The sequence below is a fragment of the Hippocampus zosterae genome, chromosome 19, assembly GCF_025434085.1.
Source record: "Hippocampus zosterae strain Florida chromosome 19, ASM2543408v3, whole genome shotgun sequence".
NCBI lineage: Eukaryota > Metazoa > Chordata > Actinopteri > Syngnathiformes > Syngnathidae > Hippocampus > Hippocampus zosterae.
In genome coordinates, this window is record NC_067469.1 from 1,043,893 (window position 1) to 1,071,717 (window position 27,825).

The window sequence follows — 27,825 nt, forward strand, 5'->3', positions numbered from 1 at the left end:
GCGAGGAAGAAAACGGGCGTCACTGCGGAGCGCATCCATTGATAAAGTGGCGCGGCCGCGGCAGGACGCGCACTCGGCGTCGTCATGCGCTCGCGCTTCGTTTGTGTCCACTCGAAACCCCGCGGCCAAAACCGAACGGCCTCAGCTCGGTTGGACGCATTTGGGGAACGCCACCCGTGACCCGGAGGCAAGCCCTCGGATGTAAACGCATCTCGGCCACAGCCCCGTTTGCCGTCAAGGGTAAGAAAGGCAACCCAGACGGAGGCGCTACATTACGAAATCTCGCATCGCTAGCGTTGTCATTACGACGGGTGTTGGGGTGATTGCGAAGCTCATGTTCCTGTCCGCCATTTTTTTTGTTTTGTTTTTGTTTTTTGTCCAAGCAGAGTTGGTGAACAGTTCAAGTTTAGTTTGGTTGGTTTGTTTGGTTTCTGTGCAAAAGAAGAACCGTGATTCTGACACGGGGGCTTTTTTTTTTGCTTTTGTGATGCCTCAAACTCAAAGACAACAAAAACTAGACTGAGAAAATCCTTTGGGCAGCAAAATTATTTCAAATGTGCAACTAAGAAACGTGGCCGGGGTTGAACATCTTTATTTTGTGTCGTTTGCCATTCACTCCCGGAAATCTTTTCTTTCCATGGCGATGAGCCCAATCTTTATCTTCTACTAAAAAACTATGCTGATCGGGACAAAAAAAACCACAACAACAAAAACGGAAAAAGCAAGAAGTGAACGTTTCTGAGTTCGCGCATCGCAAATGTCAAACGTCTTCCAGTCGAGGAGAAAGCTTGCAAACGTGGTCTTGTGAAATATTTTTGGAGGTACACACGCGTCCCGCCTCCCTCGCTCCTCGCGCACTCTCTCTCGCTTTTCATCTCCTCATCCTCCTCGCTCCTTCGCATCCTGCCCTGTCGACATCCCCAAGTCTAACAAGCCTGCGCCTTTTCTTTTGCTTGCCAGCAGCAGCCCACCCCCCCCCGCTGCCCTTGACACCCCCCCCCCCCCCCCCGCACCCCCCATCCGTCACACTGGGCTCTACGGAGGCAAGCGGGGTGCCGGTGTCGGCCATGAAGCTGGTGAACGGCGGACGACGAGGAGCGGGAGGGGGAGAGAAGGCGGCGTTCTCCTTCAAGAAGTGCTCAGCCTTTCAGTTTGTCAAGAGGAAGGTGAGGTTGGAATGACGCACACGCGCCACAAAGATGATGTCGCTGCCTTAGAAGAGTGCCCCCCCCCCCGCCCCCCGCCCTCCCCGTCTGTGTTTTACTGCGCACCACAAGTGTCTGTTGGCTGAATAAATCAACCGCCAATGACATCATCGGTTTTTGGAAGGATGGCTCTTTTGCGCTGCAGCGTGAGACAAAGACATAAGCCCCCCCCCCAAAAAAAAAAACAATTTGAAGTGGTCCACATATTGCATAAAACACAAAAAGTAGGTCAATTTGGGCTCTGGGGCGCTTGACTTGCCAACACATTTGCATCCCTTCCGTCCACCACCAAGGTGCGTCGATGGATGCGTAACCCCAAAGTGAGCGCGGAGAAGGCGCAGGGCAAATGTCCGCCGTACCCATGCGCCAGGTGCCCGCCGGCCGAGGGGGGGGCGCGCTACCCCCGCTCGGCCTTCGTGCCGCTCGCTGTACGGCGACGGCGGCACGCCTTACGCGGAAAGTTGCCGTAAGAGCCAAAGCTGCAAGGTGAGCCGCCTCGGCACCGTGAGTACAACGCGTCTCGGAATGAGTTGGCGTGGGCACGGCAACAACGGCGGACGTTCCCTCTTGTTGTTTCATACGATGAGAAAGCTGTCTGAATGTGGGTCGCGTGCGTCTTTATTTTAGTCGACTAAAATTGTACTTGTGTGGACCTGCGCAGTCTTACCCAACATATTTCGTGGCCGCGTTATGTCAGAACGAGACATTCTGTGCCAACACACACTCAAGTAGGCAATAACACCCAAGCGCACGCGCGCACTTTATTTCCGCCCTAAACAATAGCCAGGCGGCCCGGTAGTCCAGTGGTTAGCACGTGGGCTTCACAGTGCAGAGGTACCAGGTTCGATTCCAGCTCCGGCCTCCCTGTGTGGAGTTTGCATGTTCTCCCCGGCCTGCGTGGGTTTTCTCCGGGTGCTCCGGTTTCCTCCCACATTCCAAAAACATGCGTGGCAGGCTGATTGAACACTCTAAATTGTCCCTAGGTGTGAGTGTGAGTGCGAATGGTTGGTGCCCTGTGATTGGCTGGCAACCGATTCAGGGTGTCCCCGCCTACTGCCCGAAGACAGCTGGGATAGGCTCCCGCACCCCCGCGACCCTAGTGAGGATCAAGCGGCTCGGAAGATGAATGAATGAACAATAGCCTGATGTGGCGTTTTATGCTCGCTCGGCTCGGGGAAAGAGCTCATCGAAACAAAGATGTCCTCATATTTGAGTCACCCCCAAATCTTCCCATGATGTACAGAGCGCGCAAGCGGGTTGCCGTGGCGACGCCGGGCCAAGCGAGACGTCCCGCTCGGCCTCCCCGCAGAGGATAAATAGGATCTGTGTCATGTCGATCCTTCTCTCTGTTTATGCACTTTTGCGCAACGGGAGGAGACGACGGCGCGTTGCGAGGTTCCGCGGAACCGAAAACCAGCTGAAAAGGAGCGCGACGGACACGCAAACGGCGTCGAGCGCGATTTCAAACATCGGAAACTCTCTTTTTCTTTTCACCTTGAAGCGAGAGCGGTGATGATGCAACGTATTTTCATTATTCATTTCAATGTGGAAAATGAGTCCGTCCGTATTCACGTGTCAACGCACCAACACGGATGTCGTTTTGCAGGTGAGGAAGTGGAAGACGCTCTCGGGCCCGCCACGGCAAGTCGAAGGACGGCGGCGACGGGTCTTGGGGGGCCGGCGTCCAGGCCACGCCCCCCTTTGTGGCCAGCCCTATCATGCTGGAGTGCGCCGCGTGCAGCGGGCCCTACATCGGCTACGTGCTGGACGATGCTGGCATCTGCGACAACGCACGCAGGAGTTGTTCCACTTTGTTACCGTTTGGAAAGTCAGCATATGAGAGGAAGAGTCACAATAATTCAAATATTTTCGCTTGATTGGATTTCAACTTAATATGAAATGATTCTCTTCATGGAGAGGATAGTTCGAGCGTGGGATTTTTTTCCCCTCTCCCTACCCAGCGTTTCCTTTCTGAATTCTGATTTCGCCATTGCGGGACAAAATAAAGGACATCTTAATCTGAATCAAGTCACCTTCGTTCCTGACACCATTTCACATGAAAAGGTGTCCGTTTTGTGGTTGCGATGACTCACCTTCTCCAAATAAATCCGGATCAAGTGCAGCGCCAGAGAAACGCTCACAGAAACAGATGTTGTGCTCATCAGATTACATGGCACCGGCATGGGGTCCGGGGGGGGCGTCGTGGGGTCGCTGCTGGCGGTATCGTCCTGGCAACGCAGCTTAATTAAAGCACATCGGTAACGGGGGGAAAAAGTGGGGCAGTGAGGCGTCTGGGGGGGTCTTTTGCCAAGTGCCGGTTTAGGGTGCGGCGTCGTTTGCAAAGGGGGGGGGCTTCACGTTGGTGAGGAGCCAAGAAGTTGTCACCCTCAACCCGTGAGAAAGCCACTGGACGACTTGATTTTTAATAACCTCATACCGCAAGCACAAGAAAGAAGTCCATCTTTCTTGAGGCGTGCTGTTTTTTTGATTTGCAAAGTTTGGGGGTGATACAAAAGCAAGCCACCCTCTCAGGAATCCTTACATCTGGGGGCAATTTTAACCCCGCCCCTAAAAGTCTTGGACATGGTTGCCGATTTCGATAAAAGGGCCTTCACACATTTATATGTGTGTGTGTATATGTATATATATATATTTATATATATGTTAGCTAGCTAGCTAGTTAGCTAAATAGTTTGGAGATACTGCAAGAGGAGCAAAGGCAGCAGAGGTTCTCTGTCATGTGTCTTGCATTGAGTTGAAACCAAATGTTTCCCAGCAGGCCGTGGACCTTTACTACCACAACGAGTCGGAGCCAGACAGCTACTGTTGCCCCGGCGACAACGTAAGTCCACTGCTAATAAGACGGCTGTTGTCTCCTTTCACCATTCCTGCTGCTGTGTCATCTTTGGAGTTTGCAGTTCAGGTCTTCACACAAGCAAACGTTTCATACCCGCGCCCCCCCCCCCCAAAAAAAGACTCCGTTTGATCCGCAACGTAATCAGACAGTGCTTGTAGTAGTATGAGTGTTGGCTGTTTCATCTGAGCATGTTGACCTCTCCCGCTTGTTTGGTTTGCAAATGATTCAGCAAGATACAACAATCAAGCTAACAATCAAAACAAGCTCTTTCATTTCATTTCAATGTGGCCTGCTAGTCTTGACACGCATGGTCATGTGTGTGCGTGCCCGCCTCCCAAGAGCTGTGCTCCCCAGTGGAATGATTTTTTTAAAAAATGGCGAACTCTTCACTCACATATGATGCAATCCAGCCCAACGCCTTAAAGGCTTCGAGTGTACAAAAGCTCCACTCCCATGTTTTCCTCAGTCTCTGCTTGGCGACTATGTTTGTGTGCGTGCGAATTATGTAAGCACTCGCGGCAATTTTCGGGATGCCAGGCCTGTGTGACTCACACACACGTTGGGAGGTCCGTTTGTGAGCGCGCAGGAAGGGCGGCGAGGCGATGCCAATCGGCGGATATTAGCACTGCAGTGTAAACATCATCGTCGGCCCCCAGCCCCAACTGCTTTTCATATGAACATTTTCATCCATTTCTTTGGTGGCTGTTGTGTCATTTGGCCCAGCGGGGACTGGAGGGGGCGGCGTTTAATGGCAACTGTCGGGCGATGAATGTGAATGAGGATGGAATAGTTAGACAGCTCAATACACACACACACACACACACATAAAAGCCTTGTGTGTGTGTGAGAGAGAGAGAGGGAGAGAAAGAAAGAGAGTGAGTGAGAAAATAAAAAGTAGCTTGGACGCCATCTGTGACTCTCGCCAAATTGGTCCCTTTAGACTGGCCATCAGACATGAAATTGTTTGGATGGCTTTAAGGGGCGTGGCCTTTGGAGCCACATGACAAGCTGGATTCTATCTGGCTGTGTGAACATCTGGGCGCAAGTGGTCTTGTTTTGTATTGAAGCTTAATTGTGACTTTTATTTGCACCAAGCGGAGGTCCATATTCCATTGTGTGTTTGTGTGTGTGTTTGTATGGACGTGCGTGCATTGGGCAAAAAACATGTTGAGACATGCAAATGGGAACGCCCGTTGTTGATGTCGTTGATTGTGTGGCGTGGGTGTGCGTGTTTGATTTGGCAGTCAGGGCACGTCCACACAGGTGGACAATGTTCTGCTGCAGCATAGAAAAAAATGTCAAAAGGGAAAAAAAAAATTCCCAACTTGTGACACTGCGCTTATTCAACCTTTGACCTTGGGCCATGTCTCATGGGGGACCGCATTAAATCGCAATCGGCTTCTTGTTTTTGCTTTGGGTGGCGCGTCGATGAGCTAGGGCCTCTTCCAGTGGCTCGCTCGCTAAGTCGCTGTCTTTGTGAGACAACAAGGGGCTCAGTTAGCGTTGTCACAATGACACAAGTTGTTCCACTGGACACTCAGTTTAACAAACACTGGCTCTGTTCTTTTTCAAACCAGCTCGTTGTTTCATTCCCGGTCAGCCGGCCGGCAGGAGCCTTTGCTCGCTCGCTCGCTCTTCAGCGTGCCAGTGTGCTGTTTGAGCAAGGAGGCGTGGCCGACGCTGTAGCTAGTGAGGAGGCTCGAAATTTCACAATGAGAAACTGGCACAGTTTGAAAACAGATATTTTTATATCTAGCCTGAAACAGCACCACACGCGCTGACCTACATTTACAACTAAAATGTGGACACTTCCGCTGCACGCCCCCCCCAACTCCAGTCGACCACATTTTCCATGGTCCCGTTTTGTCAATGAATGTGTAAACTAGGGTTAAGGGTTCAAGGTAGGGGTTTCAATTAGGGATTAGGGGTTCAAGAATGGTTTGAAACCAGAGTTAGGGTTTCAATCAGAGTTTTAAAATGTGGGTTTTAACTATGATTAGGGTTTCAAAGTAAGGTTTTAAACCAGTATCAAGGTACAAAATGAGGAGTTGAAATGAGAGTTGTAAAACTGGGGTTAGGGTTTCAAACAAGGGCTTTACAATTAGGACTACGGCTTCAAATTAGTTATTCAAATTACTTCCCCCCACCCCATCGGTTACCGTGGCCATTTTCGGTTTGTACGCGACTACAAGGTACCGCTTTCCGTTAAGTTTGGCCCCAAAGTTGCGTGGGAGAGCCCCTGCTTTTGCGCCGAGCGACGTCACATGTCCAAATTACGACTATTTCGCTGAGCGTCTGAACGCAGCACGTCTCAGAGAAGGCGGACCGTCTCCGCCTTCGAGACGTGAAAGAAGCGAGGAGGGGGGAGGAGGGGAAAAAACCGAAACGCGTCCAGATGAAAATCCTCCCGGCTGAGGAATGCGCCCCTAGTGTGCTTACCTCTCGGAGCCCACCTTGACTGGCAACCCGCGACACCGCCGCGACTCGATGAAAGACACAACGACCGCTTGGACGTGTGAGTACGAACGGCCTTTGAACGCAACATCCGTGACGACGTCTCGCTTCAAAAAAACGAAGGAAAAAAAGCAATCATTAACTTTGGGGAGGATGTATAGACGTACAAATGTGACGTGGGTTGGGGGGGCATTACGTAAGCGTACAGCTATAACCTACTTTGGGTAAAGAACCCCCCCAAGCAGGCTTTAAATACAAAGTAAAGCGTTTAAAACGTGCCCCCAAATCTTGGAGCGATTTAAGTGCAAAATGTGTTTTGCTTCATGTCAACTTTCTCAACTACAGGCACTTTAGTGCAGACATTCTACTGTACTGTAGACATTATATTCTGTATATTACTCTTTTGTTTGCTTTTCCTTAATTTTCACCAATTCTCACTTTTATTGTTAGGAAAAGTCGACGTGGCCTTTCGCACAATATCTGCCGGTGGGTCCATCCACTCGAGAGAGAGCTAAAGTTGTCTTACCTAATGATCGCTGCAGTTTGAGGGGGGGGGGCGGGGTGCATGAAACTCGTGTGTTGTTGTTTTTGCATTAAACACATGTAAGTTCAGACCCCTCGAGTGTGTATCCCCCGGCTCTGTACTTTTCCACTACCGGCCGCTTTTTTTTTTTTTTGCTTCTAACCCCCTCCCTCCCCTCTCTCGCTCTCTCTCACTTTCTCACTTTTCTTTCTTATTTTGGGTGAACCTGCGTCACTCGGTACCCTTATAATTGAGCAGTAATTGGTCGAGGGGAGCTCCGTGTTATTTGCGGACACATCGGGGGCGCAATAACCTGTCAGCATTTTGTAGCATTTTAGGGTCGTCTCGATGGTCATTTCACAGCCAGTCAGACTCTTTACGTCACATGAGGTCGTTGTTCTTGAAATTCCGACGTGATTATTTGCGGGGAAACGTGTGTAAATAGATCGTTCGGGATGCTTTCTTTTTGTTTGACGCAATCACACGGCGGAGCGGGCGCGCGGCCAAGTGACCGCCCTCGTCATACTTTGAGGCCTCTGATTGGCTCATGCCGGCATAGGCTCGTCCAATAGGAGCCAGGACATCGCCGCTTTCAGTCACTCCCACCCGGAAACGCCTCCCTCTCGCTTCGTCATATAAACAGAGGCAAACTTGAAAGCTGGAGTAGTTACGTCTTCCGTACCTGTCCTTGTTGAGTTCCTTCGTGCCTTGGGCTCCCCCCCGACATGACGATCAAAAGCGCGACAGGACAGCCCGACTTGACTTATTCCAGATTTAAAGGCCTTGTGGCCTCTGTGTGCGGTACGGAGCTACGTCGTGATGGCTGCATCGTTGTTGTTTTTTTTGTGTCCCCCGACGGATGAACGCAAGCGTGACTTTTGAATTTTCTTTCAGCTTTCATGAAACAGCGGAGGATGGGACTGAACGACTTCATTCAGAGGCTCGCCACCAACGCCTACACCTGCAAGCAGTCAGTACGCCTCTCGGCTCACTTTGATTCCCTCCCCAGTTTGATTTCATGCATTGTTTGGTTTGATTTGAATCTTTTTAATTTGACGAAAATAATGTTTTAAAATAAATGCTTAGTTTGGATGATATAAAGTACAAATGTATATATATTTATTTCTTGGGGGCGGGGCTACATATTTAGTAACTGCTTTTGTTTTAGTGTGGAGGTGCAGTCCATCCTGAACCTGAGTCCTCCGCAAGATGCTGAGCTGATGAATGCCAACCCCTCCCCTCCTGTGAGTCTCTTTTAGTCATCAAAAATTCTCTACACTGATTGACCTTAACACTGGCCAAGGGCTAGAACAGATGATGGTATTTCCACTCATCAGCATGGTTGAAGCACCATGGCGATGTCTCGCAAAGCTAACGTGGCGCGCGTTTTTTGACACAGCCCAGCCCGACGCAGCAGATCAACTTGGGCCCGTCGTCCAACCCGTCGGCCAAGCCCGATGACTTCCACTTCCTCAAGGTGATCGGCAAAGGCAGCTTTGGCAAGGTGCTGCTAGCCCGCCACCGCCACGACGACCGCTTCTACGCCGTCAAGGTGCTACAGAAGAAGGCCATCCTCAAGAAGAAGGAGGTAAGAAGACAAATATAATCATCATCATCATCCTAAGTGATCTCCGTTTAAGCGCAAGACGGCGCACGCACGGCGAACGTCAACAAAGCGTTGAGTCGTCTCACGTTTGGCCCCTCAGGAGAAGCACATCATGTCGGAGAGGAACGTGCTGCTGAAGAACGTCAAACATCCTTTCCTGGTGGGCCTGCATTACTCCTTCCAGACGGCCGGCAAGCTCTACTTCGTCCTCGACTACATCAACGGGGGAGAGGTGAGTCGCGTGCCGCCCCAAAAGGAGCGCCCGCCCGCCAGACGCCGCCTCGCCTAGCATCTCAAAAGGGGAAGTGTGGAAGGAATTAGCACGTCTGCTAGCCGCACGTGCCAAACGGAGTTAATTTCCCGCGATTGTCGGATAATCGGAGTCGATGAAATGTTATGCGTTTCAAATTGTATTCGTTTAAAAAGCTACATAGAAAATGGCGTGAAAAAAAAATTGAAAACAAGCAAATGCACGACACAGCCGTGAATCTAAAAAAAAGCTTGGCGTTTGTGCGCAGCTCTTCTACCACCTGCAGCGCGAGCGCTGCTTCCTGGAGCCGCGGGCGCGCTTCTACGCCGCCGAAATCGCCAGCGCGCTGGGTTACCTGCACTCGCTCAACATCGTCTATCGCGACCTCAAGCCCGAGAACATCCTGCTGGACTCGCAGGGCCACGTCGTCCTCACCGACTTCGGACTCTGCAAGGAGAACATCGAGCCCAACGGCACCACCTCCACCTTCTGCGGCACGCCCGAGGTAACAACCGCAAAATCTGAAATTCTTTGGCTTTTTTGGGTGTCGCTGTAATACCACAAAAATGGTTCAACCAAAAACTTGCTCAAGCCAAACTGAAGTTGGAGTTCAAATCCAGTGAGCATCTAAAAAAAAGAGCTAACCCAGCCGCAGTGCAAGGTTGACCAGTTTTCTTTTGCTTATTTGGCGCGACAGCGCCCCACAGTGGCGCCATTTGGAATACGTTTTTTAAATGGCCTCAAAACAAAACCTGCATGTCCAATTATGAAATCGGTGCTTTGGAAAAGGACAAAGGGGATAATAACTTGTATCTGAAATTCGAGCCACAAGATGGCCCCAGCCCGCAACATCCCTTGTTTTTGTTTCTCAGTCCTAGCTAAACCGCGTCGTTTGTTTTGTCTTTGGCAGTATTTGGCTCCCGAGGTTCTCCACAAAGAACCGTACGACCGCACGGTGGACTGGTGGTGCTTAGGGGCCGTCTTGTACGAGATGCTCTACGGCCTGGTGAGGCTCGCCGTTGCGCTCGCCGTTGCTCTCGCGCGTTAGCATGCGGCGGGGACACTAAGCGCCTCTGTTCCGCGTGTCCTTTGCAGCCTCCCTTCTACAGCCGCAACACGGCCGAGATGTACGACAACATCCTGAACAAGCCCGTGCAGCTCAAGCCCAACATCTCCAACGCCGCCCGCCACCTCCTGGAGGGCCTCCTGCAGAAGGACAGGACCAAGCGGCTGGGCTGCGCCGACGACTTTGTGTGTTCTGCTCGGCCCCGCACCATTTAATTATTGATTTTTTTTTTGCTTTTGTTTGCTGATTGGTGGTCCATTTTTGTCTATACAGATAGAAATTAAGAACCACGTGTTCTTCTCGCCCATCAACTGGGACGAGCTCAACGGCAAGAAGATTACGCCGCCCTTCAACCCCAACGTGGTAAGAAAAAGGTCGTCGTCGTCCGTGCTTTTTTTTTTTTTTTTTTTGGAGCAAGTTTGTTACGTGCGTTTGTACTAGTTTGATTGTAATTTTTTAAAAATCCAGACGGGGCCCAACGACCTGCGGCACTTTGACCCCGAGTTCACGGACGAACCGGTGCCCAACTCCATCGGCTGCTCGCCCGACAGCGCGCTGGTGACGGCCAGCATCAAGGAGGCGTCCGAGGCCTTCGTGGGCTTCTCCTACGCCCCCTCCATGGACTCGTACCTTTAGCAAGCAAACCGCTCGTTGTCACCTTGCAACAAAACTGCTGTATGTAAATATCGCACCAACGGACCCGCAAATGGTTTGCGACTGAGTCGCCAGGCACACATTTGTTCGTCCACGTGGACATCGCCGTCTCCCTCCTGCGCCGTTTCTCCACATTCCTTATTTTATTTTATTTTAATTTGTTTCGTGTTCGTCACGGGATGAAACTGGGAGCTAGTTGAATGTTACAAGAGCGGCCGTTCGTCGTCAAAGGTGCCTTTTTGGGGTGGTGGGCGGGGCTCTGCTCCCATGCCCGCGTTGCACGGAACACTAGAGGGCGCTGTGGCACCTTCAAAATGGCCGTCTGGCAACTGATCATTGAAATGGTGTGAGCACAGCGCCCCCTACGTGTTATTTTCTGTCGGCTTTTTTATTTTTTGAAGGGGTGGGGGGTGAACAAACCCTTACGCTGCAATTATTTAACATCCCCCTGATTGTTTTAGTCCAATTTGTCCTCACAAGGAATCAAATTCCATTTTATGTGTGAATTTTTTTTGTTTTTTTGCTGGATATGACGGATGTGCATTAAGTTGCCAAGCACTAGTAGAATGTCTCGTCTTCCAAGTAACCCTTCTATGCAAGCGGTGACCTCCTCATAACGCCAGTAAACGTTAGCCGTGAAGGTGCGCGCTCACCGGTCGCAGTGCGTCCGCCATGTGTAGCCTGGCGGGCATTCGAGTAGCACCAAAATGCCCACTTGTGGTTTTGCCTCACTAGTATAACGTGTGCAGGAATATAATCCGGTCACAAAAGTGACTCGTAAGACGGTCATTGCAATTGTGACGATGAAGTGTACTCGTACATGGAACTGTACTACAGTAGTACACACACTTTGTCCTTATTGAATGTGTCATTTTCTCCCCCGCGTCGTTGTTGCCTTCCACGTCGTGTCAGCCGACATTCCGTTGTCATGTTGTTGAACACTATTTAAGTTTTTTTTTTTTTGGGGGGGGGGGGGGTTGTGAGTGAGTTGTACTGGATATAGAACAGAAAATGATCAAATGACGTGACCCCAATAAAGGTAAATGCGTCTATGTCGTGTTCTCCAAGATTTCCTTTGACAACGCCTAACTGACATTAAAAAGGGATTCCGTTGTTGATCGTTGCAATTGAGATTGTTGTCGCGTGCGCTTGGAGTCTCGCCCGCTCGCCAGAAGAGCGGAAATGGAAAGCGTGGCGCTTTCTGGCGCTGCAAAAATCTGGACAGCAAACTGGGATTCAAGGTACAATTTGACATTTTTACCAATTTCTTGGGTGGTCGGGGGGGCGGGGCAAGCAGTATTATGATGATTTTAACATTAGTTTTTTTTTTTTTTTTTTTAGGATCTCTTAAACCTTCGCTTCCTCATGTTGGGACCAACCGGATTGGCACACTCGAGCCGAATGTTTGTCGGAATGAAGAACCTGCCGGAGGAGCCGGACCTGACTGAAAACGCTTGCTCTCGAGGTTTGACATCTTTCCCCAGAGTTCTCGACGACAATGTGTTTCCTTAACTTTACGTCTGCCGGAATCTTAACCATTGGGGCGCATGGATCAATTTGATTGGAGGGGGGATGTGGTGGGGGGGCTCTAGTCTGTCGAGAGGGGAACGTTGGAATGTGAACCTTATGGTTCAACCATCGCTCCATGCGGCCTCGATTCCTTTTGAGTCAAATTCGCGTCAGTCATTTTGAAACGCGGCTTCTTTCGGGTATTTCAAGAAGTCGGCGTATTCTTTTCCGAGGTGACGAAGATGTTTCTCGTTCAGGTTATACTCTTGATTATTATTCTAATCTTACGTTGCTTGTCACATACGGTAGCGCCGCCGTTTTGGAATATGACAGATTAGTTGCGGAAGGGATTACATTAATCCAATTTCAAGAAGAGCGCTGGCTGTAATCGTTTTAAATAACACTGGGAAAAAAAAAGGGGGGGTAAGAACCGATCTACGTTCGTATCGACACAAAGACCAAAATCAAATCCAACAGGCAAAATGGACAAAAGGGACAAATGTCGGGACGCCGGTTCAAAATTGGAAACGAATGATCAGGATGGAACGAGGATTCGCTGAAGTCATTGATATCGCGTCGGCGGCCAAGAAGGGATCAAGAGAGAAGGCGGATGGCGCAGAGCAGGAAAGCCAGCAAAACAACCTTCGGGGGGGTGTCATTGTCGCCATCCATCCGTCTGTCCGTCCGTTTTCTGTGCTGCTTGTCATCATTCGGGCCTTTGACGAAGCCCGCAGTGCAGTCATCCCTCGTTTTTGGCGGATCATTGGTCCATCTTGAGGTGGTCTGTCCCAATACCACGATGATATTTTCTCTTATGGCATTCAAACACAATTAAGCACCCCCTCCCCCCCACGTTAAAAAAAAAAAAATGAATCAAATTGTTCATTCATTCATTCATTCATCTTCCGTACCGCTTGATCCTCACTAGGGTCGCGGGGGGTGCTGGAGCCCATCCCAGCCGTCTCCGGGCAGAAGGCGGGGGACACCCTGAATCGGTTGCCAGCCAATCGCAGGGCACACATAGACGAACAACCATCCACGCTCACACTCACACCTAGGGATAATTTAGAGTGTTCAATCAGCCTGCCACGCATGTTTTTGGAATGTGGGAGGAAACCGGAGCACCCGGAGAAAACCCACGTAGGCCCGGGGAGAACATGCAAACTCCACACAGGGAGGCCGGAGCTGGAATCGAACCCGGTACCTCTGCACTGTGAAGCCCACGTGCTAACCACTGGACTACCGGGCCGCCCGAATCGAATTGTTCTTCTTCTCATTTGCCGTGCGTTCCTTCAGTCTCCATCGCTCGGTGCTTTTCTTCCTGCCGCATGTCTGGCTCAGCCCCCACGGCGCTTCCTTTGAGCGCACCCAACATCAAACGCATCAAAGGGATGCCCGGGACTGCCTCTTCTTGTTCTCGCTGTTTATGCGCAAGCGCCCGCTCCCGCTTCCCGATATGGCTCCCTACATACTGACCCGTCACGTACAGGCGCAGCTTGTTATTCTGGGAGCACATTCCTTCCCTAGCAGTAAAAAAAAAAAAAAAAAATCTATAGGATGTTGTTTTTATTTTGGCCAGAAACGGCGGATCAAAGCGCATGTTTGTGAAATTGCAGCCGTTGGTCGGACGACCGCCTCGACGAGTCATTAGCGGCCCTAACGAAGCGGCTACTCGGTCGGCGCTAATTAATCTTTGATAGTGTTGTTGCTAAAAGGCCATTTTGCCCCGTGCGGGTATTTTTCTCAAAATCAGTTTCGTCCTTGAAAGTGTGGTGGGTCATGTTATTTTGGGATGTTGCAACCACCACTCATTCAGGTCACGCTTGGGGAAAAAAAAACATGCTGCTTTTCCCTTTTATCTGCTTAAGGTCACCCCCCCCCCCCCCCACACGACCGTGGGCGCTCACACTGTCTCTCTTCGGGACGATTTCGAGTGTTCCGTGAACCTTGCGGGAAGGTTTTTGGAGCGTGGGAGAAAAGGGCATTACCCGGAGAAAAGCGCACACATCCCCCTTCAAACTTGAACCGCGTCCAGCAGAAGAATTTGCACGCCCACGATAGCACGAACTGATCGAGCGGTTTCCTGTGCGAATGCCTTCGACACTCCCCCCCCCCCCTTTCTCAGTGATCCGTCTAATGGATGCGTCACGCGTGATGAAAATCGTTTGCGGCTCGTTTGTCGTCCCTCTGTGTTCCCGTTACCAGCTGGGGTTCGCGTTCCGAGCCATCTGCATTTGTATTCGTGTGCCGAAGGAAGGAAAAGGCGCTTTTATCTTCATGAGTTGTTGTTGTTTTTAATTCACCTCAATAAATCTAGACGTTCCGTTTCTTGCTAGTCTGTTGCTATGACAAGTGCAAAGAGCGCCTTTGAACTTGAATGGCTTCTTCTTGCACTTCCCAAACTGTTCGTGAGGTGCACTGAAGGCTTGAGACGTTTCTGTTGGTGACCAACAGGTGGCATCAGAGGGCTACTCCTCCAGCGTCGCACCTGTTGGTCATCGTTTCTTTTCAGTTCAAAGGACTGTCACTTCACGCTTTCATCAAGAGGGGGTTTCAAGACTTTCTTTGTGTTTTTTGATGACCCTGCTTCTCCTTTCTACTTTTTTCTGGCCGGAACGCTGATGAGCATAGACGGAGAAAGTGGAGAGACGGATGGCCTGTCGCCGTTCAATTTATGAAAGGCAATTGCTCTTGGGTGTTACGAGGTTCACATTTTCTGATGGTAAATTCATTTTCTTTTGACTTTGATTGTAAGCGTATTCATATGCTCCCGCCAGCTGTTAATATCGATGGCCCGGATCCACGCGGCGCGGGTTGGGGGGAAAAAAAAAAACAGAACCCAGGATGTGCGCGCTGGGAGCGAAATGGAGACCACGCTGAGCTGGAACACAAAGAGCACACTCCAACGAACAAAGCAAAGGTGCTCACGCGCTACGTCGCGTCTGGTGTTAAAAGAAAGCTGAAAAAAACAGTCCATCTGTCAATACGTCCTGTTTAATTGAACGTGTCAGTGGCGTCGATGGAGGAAAGAGGAAGCGAGAGATTGCAGGAAGGCCGGGCAGCGTCGAGTAGCAGAATGGACACAAAGTCGATCCCGGAGAAATGTTGAAAAAAAATGAATATAGTGAAAGCTTTTGTTAAATTGTTCATTATTATCATTTGAGAATTATATTATTTTATGTTACAGTTACCTAAATGATACTCAGTTGAATAATTGCCGAAACGTTCTTCTGGTGCTTGCATCTGATTGGCTAAGAAAAGCCGGAAGTGTTTTTTGCTTCCGTGAATTGACTGCGTTCGTTCGGGAGTTGCAAAGAAAAATAAACGAAGCCAAGCTCTCCTTTTTTTTGCCCATTCCTAACGTAGAGCCATCCATTTACAAAGGCACGATTAAAACAAAACACATTCCGCGTAGTGGTGAACTTTTAGGAGCGACTCGGCCATCGCTGTATGTACACGGGAGCCAAAATCGTCCACACAACAGCAAACTGTTGTTGGGCTCGCTTGAGATGCGCAAAAGGACCACAGAACTCAGATCTGGTTTATTTTCATCAAGAGGGACAGAAAGCAAAAGCAGTCCGAGCAACCGAAACGAGTTGCACAGGAAGCCTCAAACGTCAGCGGCTTGGCGGGCCGGCAAGAAAGCCGCCCGACCTGGCATCGGGTGGCTCGACTGACCGGTGAAGACCGGCAGCTGTGACGCCGCGGCAGGTGCGCTGATGGGGGAGCCGCAAAGCCCGCACAAAAGGCCACGGAACACCACAAAAAGGAAAAGGGACGGACGATGGTGACTAACAACACGAAAGGAATCGCGACGACAGTCGAAAGCACAAAAAGAGTCCCAACTCCAAATCAAGTCTCGTGCCGAGTCCAAAGCCAAAGAAGGAAATTGAGATTGAAAGCTGGACCAGCGAGCGGCCTTGGCAGAAGACTCAGTCCCCGCTCGGCCTCCGCTTACGCCACCGAACCACTCATCGTGTCCCGTCCGGAGACCCGAGGACCCGAAGACCCGGCTCCGAGGTAAGGAGCCGTTTCAAGATTTCAAAGCGTCTTCCGAATAACTCTAAAACGAGACAGTGAAGGGATGCCAGAGTAGGAGTTTTTATTGTTGTTGTTGTTGAGAGACATTCTATTTTTAGACACTGCGGGAATTCCGCTTTAGCATCATCCCACCAATCCGCGTGTGTGTGTTGGTGTGTGTGCAAGACGACAAAGCTCCTACACCAGGTCGACGAATTGCTCTTCCTCTACTCAAGTATTATTTGGCTTGGTGAGCTGCGCAGCCCGACCGAAAAATGGCGATTGCGCCGCGCTCGTCAGCTTTCAGCCTGGAGCAAAAGCTGTGTGGTTGTTTTGTGCAGCATGGGGGGGGGGGGGGGGGGCTTGTTTAAGAGAGCAGTGTTGAAGGTCAGCTCGGCGCTGAGGAGACCAATGTGGCTCGGCTAATTAGCTCTCCCGCAGAGAGAGAGAGAGAGGGGGGGGATTCCTTTGCGTTGCCTAGCAACACTGGCGATCGCCCCCCCTTCTGTCGTCGGACTTCCTGAGCACGTGCTTTGAAAAACACGTCCGGTCAACGGAAGCGAATCTCGCTGAAATGGCGTCTTGCTTCCGAAAGCGAGTCTCCCGGGCGAAGCTCGGCCGACCGAGACTGCGAAATGGCCATTTGACGATCGACCATTTTGACGATCGTCCGTAACGGCGACAAAACATGTTTTTACATCTGGAAATGTTCAGAGTGTACGAAACATCGCAGTTGGCGGCCATTTTATTGGAAATGGATACAGTGACGGAGCGTGAAATGCGACAGATTTCTTTAGTTTCTCCAAGTACGGTTGAGGTTCATAAGTTGAACGGAATATCAACAGCCGGCGTCGTTGATTTCAAGATTCATGTCTCATTTTCTCCATTTATTCATTTTTTGTACTGTGGTTGTCTGCCAGCGTTGACCAAAACGGAATCATCTCTCACCATTTCTGAGACGGACGGGCTCTTGTATTTAATTGCATTTTATTGGATTCTGCATCTTCAGTTCTATGCGGGCGGGGATTAAAATTGGCTCCCGTGCTGCGAAAAGCTCAGGAAAGAGACGAGTTGTACAGAAAGACCCCCCCAGGTTGGGGGGGAAAGCTGAGCCAAGGGCTCAGTGTGACTCGGCGGCTTGAAGATGAAAGCTTGACGCTTGATGCGAACCGTTCACGTGGAAATGTCGAAACCATCCGGCGCCGTTTTGATATCGAAACAAGGTGCGCTTTTGATTTTAAAAGAAGTTTATTTCATAAACAATATCTCAATTCACATCCACGGTCAGGATAGAAAATGACAAAAATACAGAAGGGGGGGGGGCGGGGAAATAAAGGCGGGGCTTCCAATCTACTGCACGTCGATGTCGGCCACGGGAGACGATTTGGACTCGGACACAAAAAGGATGCGGACGAGGTTTGGGAAATGCCGACTCTTGCGTTGACGAATTTGCCACGTAATGTCGGCGCAAGCATAGGCGCTGTATTTCGTGCGAGCGCCAATATTGGCCAAAGTCCACGTGCGCTTCTTCTTTTTTTTTTTTTTTTTTTAACGACAGAAAAAAAAAAAATCATTCAACTCAACTGGGATGCAATTCAAATCTCACACTTGACTGACACGATTAACCAAAAGAGCGTTTTGGTCCCTCGGTGAAATCAAAGTCGAAAAGTTTTCAATTGGACGGACTGGAAGACCTTCGGCGGCGCGCCAGACGCCATCGCCGACACTCGGCTAAATATCGCAAACGCTGTGCAAGATTAATAAATTCACGACTTGTGCAATTGTGCGCGTGCGCAAATTTTTTGCGTGCGCAAAAAATTCTCATGGAGCCACACTAAAACCACGTGAACAAGGCATTCGCCGCATACATACGTGTCCGTGGGACAAAGAGTGCGTCCAAAAAGTCCTAATGTACGTCCGTGCCGCCCCCCCCCCCAAAAAAAAAAGTTTTGAAAATTTTCCTTTTAGAAACGTGATCCGGTTCGTGCGCACGTTCCCCGTTTCCGACGGCGTCCGAGCTGTGCCGGATTGGGGGTGTGGGGTGTGGGGGGGGGGCAGTACTGCTGTGCCTGAGACAAACTGTGCAAATGCTACTGTGCTTGTCGTCCCGCGCGCCACCGTCGCTGCTACAAGACGTGAGAACGAGTTGCCGTCAACTGGAGGTGATCGGTCAAACCGCGAGGGGGGGTCGGGGGCGGGGGGTCGTCGAGCACGGATACGTCCCTTCGCCTTGGGGCGGAAAGGGAAGCGGCAAAGGAAGCGTCCGTTTACATGTCTGGCAAAAAGCATTCGTAAAATAGGGCAGTTGGCGTGTCCAGAGGCTCTTTGGGTGTCGATGTGTCGCTTATGAGGTAACCAGCGAGTAGACCAGACTGAAACACAAGAAAAAGAAGGGGGGGGGGTGAGGAGACACTTTTTTTGGGGGGTGGTTACGGGGTATCGTGTTTTTGTTTTTTTTTTTCATGCCAAAAATGAATTTCCAAAAAGAAAAACAAAATGTCCGCTAACTTTTTCGGGCGAGTTAAACTGCTCCGTCCAAAATGGAGGATTGGTTCCAGATGGCATTCGTATGATGTTTTTATGTCGCACGCCGTTCGAGATCGATCTCCTCAATCGTCGATAATAAAGTTGATCAAGGTGCAAGTGTGTCACGTGAGCTGATTTTCTGGCCGCTGCGGGATCAAGCGACAGATGTCGCTCAATTTCATGTCCCGTTAGCTTTTACGCAGCTGCCAAGCAAATGAGCCCCGGTTGATTTGAGCGCCTGCCACGAGATTTTTTTGGAGGGTGGAGGGGGGAAGAAACAAATGTGTAAAAAAAATAAATCATTCATTCATTCTATAAATGTTCACATTAAAAAAAGGCAAACAAACAAATGGCATGCGTAGCATCGAAAATTGTTCATGGAAGAATCGTTTCCGGCCAATTTGGCGACTGACTGAACACGCAAAATGTTTTTCAATTTGCATTTTGGAGTCGTTCTCATCAGATGGCCGGTGTACCTTCATGCTGTGGATGTTGGAATTGGCGGTTGGCCAAAGAAGCACGTGTGGGGGGGGGGGGGGGGGCATGGACGAAAAGAATCAAGAAGCACACCAAGCCAAGAAAGTTGAAAATGGAAGGATGGTACCTTTTTTGTACGAGCTATGAGAGGGATATCTCCAGGTTCCACACACTGCGGCCCCCCCCCCCAGCGTGACGCATGGAACAAGATCCGTAGGGATGACGATCAGCCGCGGCGGCGCAGGACAGGAACGACAAATTGACAAGAGCAAGACATTTTATTTTTTTTTCCTCTTTGGTCATCACAAACGACGACGGCGACGCTCGCGTGGAAATTCTTCAGGCGCTCGTCAATGAAGCAAAGAATGCGACAGGCTCCGCTTGACATGCATTAGCCACGGCGAGGTTGGTTGGTCGGTCTGACGCCCCCCCCCCCCTGTCCCCCCCCCCGGTTGTACTCACCAGTAGAGATAATAGAAGAAGGAGAGCACGAAGAAGGACAGCTTGCACCAGGCCTCCTTCAGGCAGAACTTGAGCGTGTCGCCGTTCATGACCGAAGCCGGGTCGTAGCTCAACTCCTTGCTATCCGTTGGGGAATGGAAGTACCGACTGCGGAGGGCAAAGAACACAACGCGGGGGTGGGGGGTGGGGGGGGGGGCATTGATTGTGTCGAATCACTTTGCCGGCAAAAAGGAATAAGGCGCCGTTCGGGTCATGGTGAGTGCAGAGTCGGAGTGTCGGTTTGGATTTGAAGTGATAGGGAAGAATTGTTTTGGTGGTGGGGGGGCAGGGGGTGGGGGGGGCATGTGTGTCAGAAGAGCTCGGTGTACCTCACTGACACGTTCCCTCATCAGGCGCGCCCGCTCTGGAAGAATGTGCTGATGTGACGGGTGGCATTTGAGGAGCTCCAATGAAATGGCCGTCAGGTTAGATGACGCCGGCCGTCACCCCGGGGGGGTGGGGGGGGCACGGCTGTCACGAGAAGACGCTCTCGCGGGGAGACGCGCATGTGACTTTGACTCTGCGGATGAGCTATCGCTTGCATTTGCTTTCTCTTCCACGCCCCCCCGTTTTCATCTCTCGGCTGCGGGGGGGGGGGGTAAGCGGCATCTGTAGCCAGAAGGCATCAGGCGCAGTCTCCGATTCATGAAAACGGCAAGACGCCTTTTTCTCTCCCTGCCTCTCGTCTCCTTTGAAAGGAGAAGGGGGGTGGGGGGGGGCGAACTGGAAGCCGTCGGGTTGCCACCGACGGCAAGAGACGGAGAGAGAAGAATTAATGCTGGCCTAATTTCCACTCGATGCCTTCAGGGGCCTCCGCCGATGTCATATTTGGATCGATGCAGTATTTGTATGTATATTTCACATACTGATACAGAAAGAATACTGCGAGCAAGATGGCCGCCGGTGGAGCGTATCTCGACAGCCTTGTAGTCTTCTCCACAGTCCTTTCCTGCTCCGCGTTTCCCTATCTTGTCACGTCTATATTTCCTACGCCTCCACGGGAACCACGACGCGGCGTAAAATACGTCCTACGTGTCCCCCCCCCCCCCCTTTCTCCCGCGATCGTGTAGTCCGCGATGTAAAAAATCGGCGACTCGGGATTTGCGAGCGCGGCGTTCACCTCCACGTGTTGTAGAAGAGCAGGGGGATGTTGAGGCCCACCGTCAGCCATTCTTGGGCACAGAGGAACATGATGCAGAAGAGCACGTGGATCGAGTACTCCGGGAGCACCAACTGGAAGATCGGGGGGGTTGGGGGCGGGGGGGGGGGGGCAGAAAAAGAGAGAATGAGTCAGCCGGTTGAGGCTTTGCAAAAAGCGTCAGAGGCGCAAACATGTTTTATGGCCATTGATGCATTATGGATTTATTTCTGAAGTCTTTCTAAAAATACAGTTTGACACAAAGTGCTTGTGTTGCGCGTGCATAATTCAAACGGCCGCACACCTTTCTAAAAGCGCGCCGACACCCTCAGAAAAGCCCCTCCATATGCGGGGGGGGGGGGGGGGGGGCAAAAACTCTCGGCCCATCCCCGTCTGAAAAACAAGCACGCCGCGCTCTGAAAAGTTGACGCCTTTTAAAGCGGCTCTTTCATCCTTCCGTTTTTCTGCACGCCCCCCCCCCCCAATGGAAAAGTTAGGACAGCCCCTCGCGCCAAGCTAACACTCAACGATGTCATGGAATTGCTCGGCGACTCATGCGCGTGTTGACAGAGGCGGCCATCTGGGAACGGAGCGCCGCGTCCCCCGGGGGTGTGTGTGTGGGGGGGGGGGGGGGCGTCCTCACGTCCATCTGATCCACCACTGAAATGTCATTTGACTCCTGGGACGCCTCGCTGGACTTTGCAACGTTAGCGCAGCCGTCACCCATAAATGACGCGCCATCCTGAGAGTTCGGGTGGCAAGATGAACATTTCTAGCGTCATCAAACATTCTCGGCAGTAGATGGCGCCGGCCCGTTAACTTTGCCAGCGTCTTTCTGCTCAAATATTAACATTGTCCGCAAACGATATCGACTTCTAAAACGCAGCATTAGCCACCCGCGCCTTCTGAAGCTAAGATGCGGTGTCAAAGGTCAGAAACGGTCGATGTCGTACGTCAGACGGTGTAATCCAAAACGCTCCGACGTTACGAGTCCAAATGCTTTTTCGTATCATCAAAGTCTAAATATAAAGTTCGCAAATTGTTGCCAATGGATGCTGGCGGTGGTCGCCTCATCCTCAGCCTCCAACTCCAATTAGCGAGGCCCACCCGCCATGCCGCGCGCACGCTCGCTAGCGCATCTCCCGCGGCGCACCTCTCCGGATCCGTCCCCGGCCCACTTGTCTTTTGTTCCAAGCCGATGACGTCGCTCATCTTGGCCACCCCGACCGATTTCGGAGGTAGTCGGCTGACGCGCGTTTGATATGAGCTCGCCCAAGACTGCGAATGAAGGTTGCGGTGATCTTGCGGCTCAATTCCGAAGCAAAGCTTTTCTTTGCTTTTGGCTTTTCTGACACCGCGGCTGCTGCCGCTCGAGTCAAATCTCTTCAATCGCTTGGCTCGGCGTTGTTCAGAAACTGGCAGTTATCCCTCTTCCGACATTTAAAACCGCCCTTGAAAAAGCGCTCATCGCCGTGCCCTCGAAAGACGCCAGCCACAATCCGAAGCGAGGAAAGCGGGAGATTGACAAAATTAGGGGGAAGGCCACAGAAAAGTACCCCCAAATAAACAAACAAACTCAAAACATCGAGGACGGTTTAATCGGGATAAGCCGGCGTCCATCTCTTAGTGATGAAAGTCGCCGGTTTCAGAGAGTACACAAAAGTGCAGAAAAGCAAGTAGAGCAAAAATCCGATTTTTTTTTTCAAAAAAACAACAAAAAATAAAAATTGAAGCCAACTCAACTCATCACCGCGAGGCCCCAAAATGGCGCCCTGTCTTTTCTGCTCGTTTTGAAACGCAACTGTGGCTTTGCCAGCATTAAAAAACTAAAAAAACTCCAAAACATTAGCCGAGTTTTTCACCCAAATTAATAAGACTAGTTCAATGGGGGCGCCGGGGGGGGGGTGGGGGGGGGAGACAGTCATCATGGCGCAGATCCTCCCGTTTCACAACCTCAGGCGACCACAAAACCCAACGAGAAGCTTCTCTTTGAACGCTGCATTTCAAAGAGGGGAAATAGTCACTTCGGGGCTCGTCACTCATCTCTTTTATTTTGAAAATCTCCAAACTCTCGCTGCTACTCCCATCTGTAAAATCAAAGCGCTGGACTCAAAACCGCCAACTAATAAATCGTCATGAGAAGAAAAACAAGACAAGCGGCTCGAAAGCGACGAGGCGGGCTCACCTTCCTCAGAAGGTTGCAGATCCTCTCGATGTTTCGCAGTCTCTCCCTCTGCGAGACGACAAAGCAAAAGCAAAAGCAAAGCAAGTCGGCGAGGTGCGTTCACGGCACCCGGTCGGTGTCCGTCTCGTACGATCTGCGATGAGGCCATCGACTTTTCGAGCGGTGTTTTGTGTCGGCTTTTCTGCTCGAGGTGGTTTTGATTTTAGGAGGTTGAATGTCGGGGGGGGGGGGGGGGGGCTTTACTGTCCGTGGAGCGGCGGGAGAGCTCATCGCTTGGCACGAAGTTGACGTCGCGACATCAACAAGCTCCCAAATAGTTCCGCCAGCGTATGAATAATGCGTCGCCATTTCGCGCTTGTACAATAAGGCGTCGAAAGCTTCCCGGGCGCAAATCAGCACTCGGCAAAGTGCTGACTGGAGCGGCCCGCCGCTTCACTTTAGCTTTTAACGTCCTCATCAAAGATTCAAGGCAATTCCCGCGGCCCCGCGTTCCGGGTTTTCCCCGGCAGCGGTGCCGCTTCGTAAGATCGGAGCGTGTGGAAGTTGTGCGGTTCAAGTCGAGCGTCAAGAATCGTTCTTGCGCTTCTCGCGAGCGACCCGGAAATGGAGTTTAATGACGGCGGCGCATTCCTGGCCGCGTTGGGGCACATTTTCCGATTGCCGAATTTTCGGGCTGACCTCGTTTAAAGAAATCAACCGGAGATCGTTTAACGCCGACAAGGCAATCGCGTCGTCAAGCGCTTCCGTCTCCGATTCATCCCAAACGTCGCATCTGGGAATCGACCTCATTTCAGAGTTCGTAAAATAAAAAATAAAAAAACGTGAGTGAGGAAAAAAAAAGAGCCTAAAAGGCCTCTTGCCACTTTTTCATTATTTTAAGCGTTTCAAAGGACAAGGAGAAGTCATTTCAAGGGAAGAAAGTTTGCCTCTGGTGTCTAATGCAGTGCTGGCACAACTTTGGGCTAAGAATTAAAAAAAAAAAAGGGATGGGGGGGGCTCCTTTTAGTATGACTTCCTCTGTCCTGAGGATGACCTCGCCCACCCCAAACATTGATGACTATTCTGCAAGTCGGTTACATGAAGAAGAACAAAATATTTTTGGGGGGGGGGGACAAAAAGCACCAACCGCATGGAGTGGATTGCCTTGATCGATTGGCACCTTGAAGTCAGCCTGGAGCTCATCAAACGCTGTGATCTGCAAATGGGAACAGAAATTTGGAATCAAGCGGACCGCTGAATTATAAAAACATTTTTTACGTGAGTTTTTTTTTTTATTTTGACGTGACCGCAAAAATGATTTCCCTCGACTGCGTAACCGGCGGCCATCTTGTTTCCATGTTATTACCCAGCGGATGGCGAGCGTGCTCGGGGTTTATCGCCTTACTTCTGAGCCAGTTTGTGGGCCGACAAAGCTTGCCGTGCCGCTTGTGGTGAGTGTTGGCAAAACGGCTCGAAAAGACGAACCAAAACATTTTGTTTTTTTGCCGTTTTTGTTGAGGTGCATTTGACAAGATCGAGCGAATCCCTTCCTTTGGCTTAGCAAGAGGTCTTGAAATCGGTGCCGCAGGCTTCGCAGAGGTCAACGGCAGCCCGTAAGCCGGCAGTCGGCTTCCGCTTTAATCGCTGGAAGGGGGGGGGGGTCGTATCTGTGCGCAACACCTTGGCGGAGGCAGACAGCCGAAAAAGGCAGTTTCCCCGATGTTGATAAATCATCTTGGCGCCGTTAACCCTTTTTTTTTTACTTAACTCGCAGGAAATCAAATGAAGCTCATCCGTTTCCTGGCCGACCAAACGTTGGGAGGCACGAAGGACGGATCGATACGACGCGCGTTGGATTTAATGAAGAGCTTTTGGCCAAAAAAAGAAATCCAGAGCAGACCAGAGTAGTATCGAGATGACATGAATGACGAAGGAAGGATGAAGATCACCCCCGTAATCCCCCCCCCCCCAGCATGCGCAATGTGCAATGAAACAATCGAGCGCGCGCAGTCGGGATGATGGATGAGGAGCCGGCGGGGGTTAATGAACACGTGGATCAACGCTGAGCCGAGCCAGTTGGGGAGCGAGCGCCACCTCCATTAACCCCCCCAACCCCCCCACCCCCCTACACGCCTTTGCCGCTGCCAAAAACTCTCTCGCCTCTTGTGCTTCATTGAGATTCCAATCAATCGGCTCAGCCGTGGAATTTCTTCCCCATTTCCGTATTCGAGACGTTAACTGCGTGACTTTGGAAATCGCAGGATCTCATGACAATGACAAAGCACCTTGAATTCCGGTTTTTGCTCCTCGATCTCTTTTGAGAGACTTCCCCCGTCTCTCAGAGGTACACCGGGGGGTTGGGCGGGGGGGGGGGGGGGTCACTTGCAACTTGAATGACACACGGAGGACGTTGGAGGGCTCCCGTTACACGGGGAAGGGAATGACTCGAGCGCCGTCGGCCTGGTGAAAAGCGTTGAGCGTGTGTTCCGGCTCGAGGGAGCTTGCGGGGGGGGGGGGGGGGGGTCACCCGCTATGTTAATTACAACGGCTACATCATCGCTTCGGTGAACTCGCCTTTTGGGCAAGTGCTTTTGTTTCGCGCGCAACGAACACGCCGTCTTCCAATTACAGTGTTCTGTCTTGGATCCTATTTTTGATTTTGATTTTTTTGGGAACGATCTGGGGGGGGGGTTCAATGAAGAATGATCTTCTCTTCTCGGGCTAGGACTCTTTTAGCAGTATGATAGCAGATCTACTTGGGGTGAAACTTGCCATCCGTCACCGTTCCCGATCGTGTTGTCATGCTAGCCGTACTCCTCTGTCTACAAAAAATAAAATAAAATAGAAACAACGCAAAAACCCCCCAAAAACAGGACAAGGCAGATGGCACAAGATTGTTCGGCTCAGTTTCAGCCATATCAGTGTTTAAAATCTCAAAGGTGCGCGTTGGAATGACTTTGAAAGTCAAATGAGAGTAATGTTGTCGCGGGCCGCTGAAAAATGGACGGCGGGCCGCAAAATGGCCGACGTCGCTCGCCGCGTAAACACCATTTCAGACTCTGCGTTAAAAGCACCCCCCCCCCCCAAAAAAAACTGAGTTATCATGATGAGTGCGTAAATGAGGCTTTCGGCAGGTGCTCGGCTCAGCAACGCGCTTCCACAGCCCCGCCGTCGTATTCCCAACACGCAGACGCTCCCCTAATTTTGTTTCCTCTCCGCGTGCGGCCTGATCTTATTCTGCTGCGTGTCGACATGTCGGTGTGAGAAGGCGGCGCCACTCTTTCTGCTGTCTTAAGCAAAAAAAAAAACACAATCGAGCGCCTCGCAACGCAGACCATTGTTGGAGCGTCCAAATCATAAAATTAGCTAGGAAAGAAAATAGCTAGCACGTGCGTTTTCTGTCCCTTATTTTTCAAAGAAATGTGAAATTAGCGGCATCATTTTGGAGGACCCGTGCCCCCAATTAGAATGTAATCAATAATTCACGCCTTGATCGCATTTCAGCCGAATGGCTGGAATGCACTTGACTTTGGAGTCAGCCGCTCCTCCATTCAGCGTCTCCAGTTGGTCCAGAATGCCGCCGCTTGCCTCTTGACGGGTACTCGTACGAGCGAGCATAATTTTCTTCAACAATAACATTATGCATAATGTTTCTCGAATTGACTGTAAATATATCATTTATAAGTCACAACATATTCTGCAACTGTAGCCAACAAAATCGTAACTTTTGCTTATCTGGCAATCAATGCCGATTGTGCTGTGTTGTTGGAGGCCTTGTGATGCGCTGGCTCCTCACCATGCTCGGCATCTCCAATTTTTTGGTGGACTTTCTTGTGTCATCAGTTCACTGCCTTGAAGCTTCCGCCGTGGGGCCGCCTTTGCTCAGTATTTCGTCTTGCTCAATGGAACCTCACACGCTACCTTATGGTGGGCGACGACTGGTTAAGAAGAAGCTTGATAAGAGATGCAGCGGAGCTCACATTTGGAATGAAAACGTCGCTGATGATCGGCTTCGATTCATCACGGCGCCAATAATTGTGATGGTGATGATTTTTTTTTGTTTTTTTTTTGCAAAGCTGCATCGGCCACCTCAACCGTAGGTCCTAAAAGTTCCATCTCATCATATTCAAATGAGGCAGTCAGTCATTCCTACACAGAGCGCTGAGGATGGATCTGATGACGCGTGGATGTGGACAGCTGCAGGACTCGCGAGCAGACCAGGGGAAGAAATTCGATTTATTGATTTAGGGAGATTGTTGCGGGTTTGATGAAGCCGGATCGAGATTGCAGCAATTGTGACAAAAGGGGGTGGGGGTAGAGGGGGGGTTCATGCGACAGGGAGATCAATGACACAGGTGCGCGCCGCTCATTGACGGAAATGGATTCCACACAAATTAGGATAAATGGTCCGCCGATACCAATGACATCGAAAAAAATAAAACCGCATCCAAAGTACTTACGTGCCATATTGCGAAGAAGATGAGCGACACGCAGAGAACCAGAGACAGCATATAGCAGAAGGCAGCAAAAGTGAACATAATTGGCGAAGCAAAACGACGGGTAATTCCCCAGAAAAAAAGCGCGCTCCCATTGAGAGGGCGCCAAAAAAAAAAAAAAAAAAAAAAAAACGGGGGCTGTGGTGATCAATAAAGTTGTCACTCTGCCACGAGAAGGCGAGGTGTTGCCGGTACCGTGACTTCTTCGCCCATGTCAAAGAACACAACACAGGAAAAAAAAGAAAAGAAAAGAAAAAAGCTCGCGGTGGCGCGTTCGCTGCGTTTCTCACGCGGCGGGGTTGTTGTGACTCGGAATTCCAAACCGCTTGGAGATGGCTCCGATCGGCACGCTCGGCGAGAGGCAGCGGTCGCCGTCTTG

At 50.8% G+C, this 27,825-nt stretch overlaps 4 protein-coding genes and 1 long non-coding RNA gene across 9 annotated transcripts in view; 2 read left to right on the forward strand and 3 right to left on the reverse strand.

Moving 5' to 3' along the window:
- The window catches only part of myb (v-myb avian myeloblastosis viral oncogene homolog), a 59,325-nt gene extending 34,817 nt beyond the window's left edge, over nucleotides 1-24,508 (reverse strand). The window contains exon 1 of the mRNA XM_052052994.1: nucleotides 24,499-24,508. The gene's annotated coding sequence lies outside the window, so the exon portion shown is untranslated. The remainder of the gene's footprint in view (nucleotides 1-24,498) is intronic.
- Nucleotides 1-27,825, reverse strand: part of cd2ap (CD2-associated protein) — a 157,567-nt gene that overhangs the window by 89,271 nt on the left and 40,471 nt on the right. The gene's annotated exons all lie outside the window — the stretch shown is intronic.
- Nucleotides 1,001-3,133, forward strand: LOC127592342 (uncharacterized). Its single transcript, XR_007960114.1, has 3 exons — nucleotides 1,001-1,166; nucleotides 1,499-1,691; nucleotides 2,812-3,133. It is a non-coding gene; the product is annotated as an uncharacterized LOC127592342 (long non-coding RNA).
- sgk1 (serum/glucocorticoid regulated kinase 1) lies at nucleotides 5,179-11,670 on the forward strand. Of its 3 annotated transcripts, none has more exons than XM_052052999.1 (10): nucleotides 5,179-6,577; nucleotides 7,934-8,013; nucleotides 8,208-8,283; nucleotides 8,439-8,627; nucleotides 8,746-8,877; nucleotides 9,164-9,400; nucleotides 9,806-9,901; nucleotides 9,991-10,146; nucleotides 10,235-10,324; nucleotides 10,430-11,670. In XM_052052999.1, exons 3-10 carry the CDS (start codon nucleotides 8,260-8,262, stop codon nucleotides 10,595-10,597), a joined length of 1,092 nt encoding a protein of 363 aa, XP_051908959.1. In that variant the 5' UTR covers nucleotides 5,179-6,577; nucleotides 7,934-8,013; nucleotides 8,208-8,259; the 3' UTR covers nucleotides 10,598-11,670. The 3 variants fall into 3 exon arrangements, with proteins under 3 accessions (XP_051908959.1, XP_051908958.1, XP_051908957.1); XM_052052998.1 differs by having other exon boundaries at nucleotides 5,801-6,577; nucleotides 7,934-8,009; XM_052052997.1 differs by lacking the exon at nucleotides 5,179-6,577 and adding an exon at nucleotides 6,605-7,840 and having other exon boundaries at nucleotides 7,934-8,009.
- On the reverse strand, nucleotides 17,374-27,698 carry cnih3 (cornichon family AMPA receptor auxiliary protein 3). 3 transcript variants are annotated; one of them, XM_052053007.1, is made up of 7 exons: nucleotides 27,411-27,698; nucleotides 24,098-24,166; nucleotides 22,972-23,019; nucleotides 20,769-20,881; nucleotides 19,610-19,756; nucleotides 19,275-19,319; nucleotides 17,374-18,516 (listed from the first exon to the last, which is right to left on the reverse strand). In XM_052053007.1, the coding sequence occupies exons 1-6, from the start codon at nucleotides 27,486-27,488 to the stop codon at nucleotides 19,289-19,291; spliced, it is 486 nt and encodes a 161-aa protein (XP_051908967.1). In that variant the 5' UTR covers nucleotides 27,489-27,698; the 3' UTR covers nucleotides 17,374-18,516; nucleotides 19,275-19,288. The 3 variants fall into 3 exon arrangements, with proteins under 3 accessions (XP_051908967.1, XP_051908969.1, XP_051908968.1); XM_052053009.1 differs by lacking the exon at nucleotides 19,275-19,319; XM_052053008.1 differs by lacking the exon at nucleotides 17,374-18,516 and having other exon boundaries at nucleotides 19,149-19,319.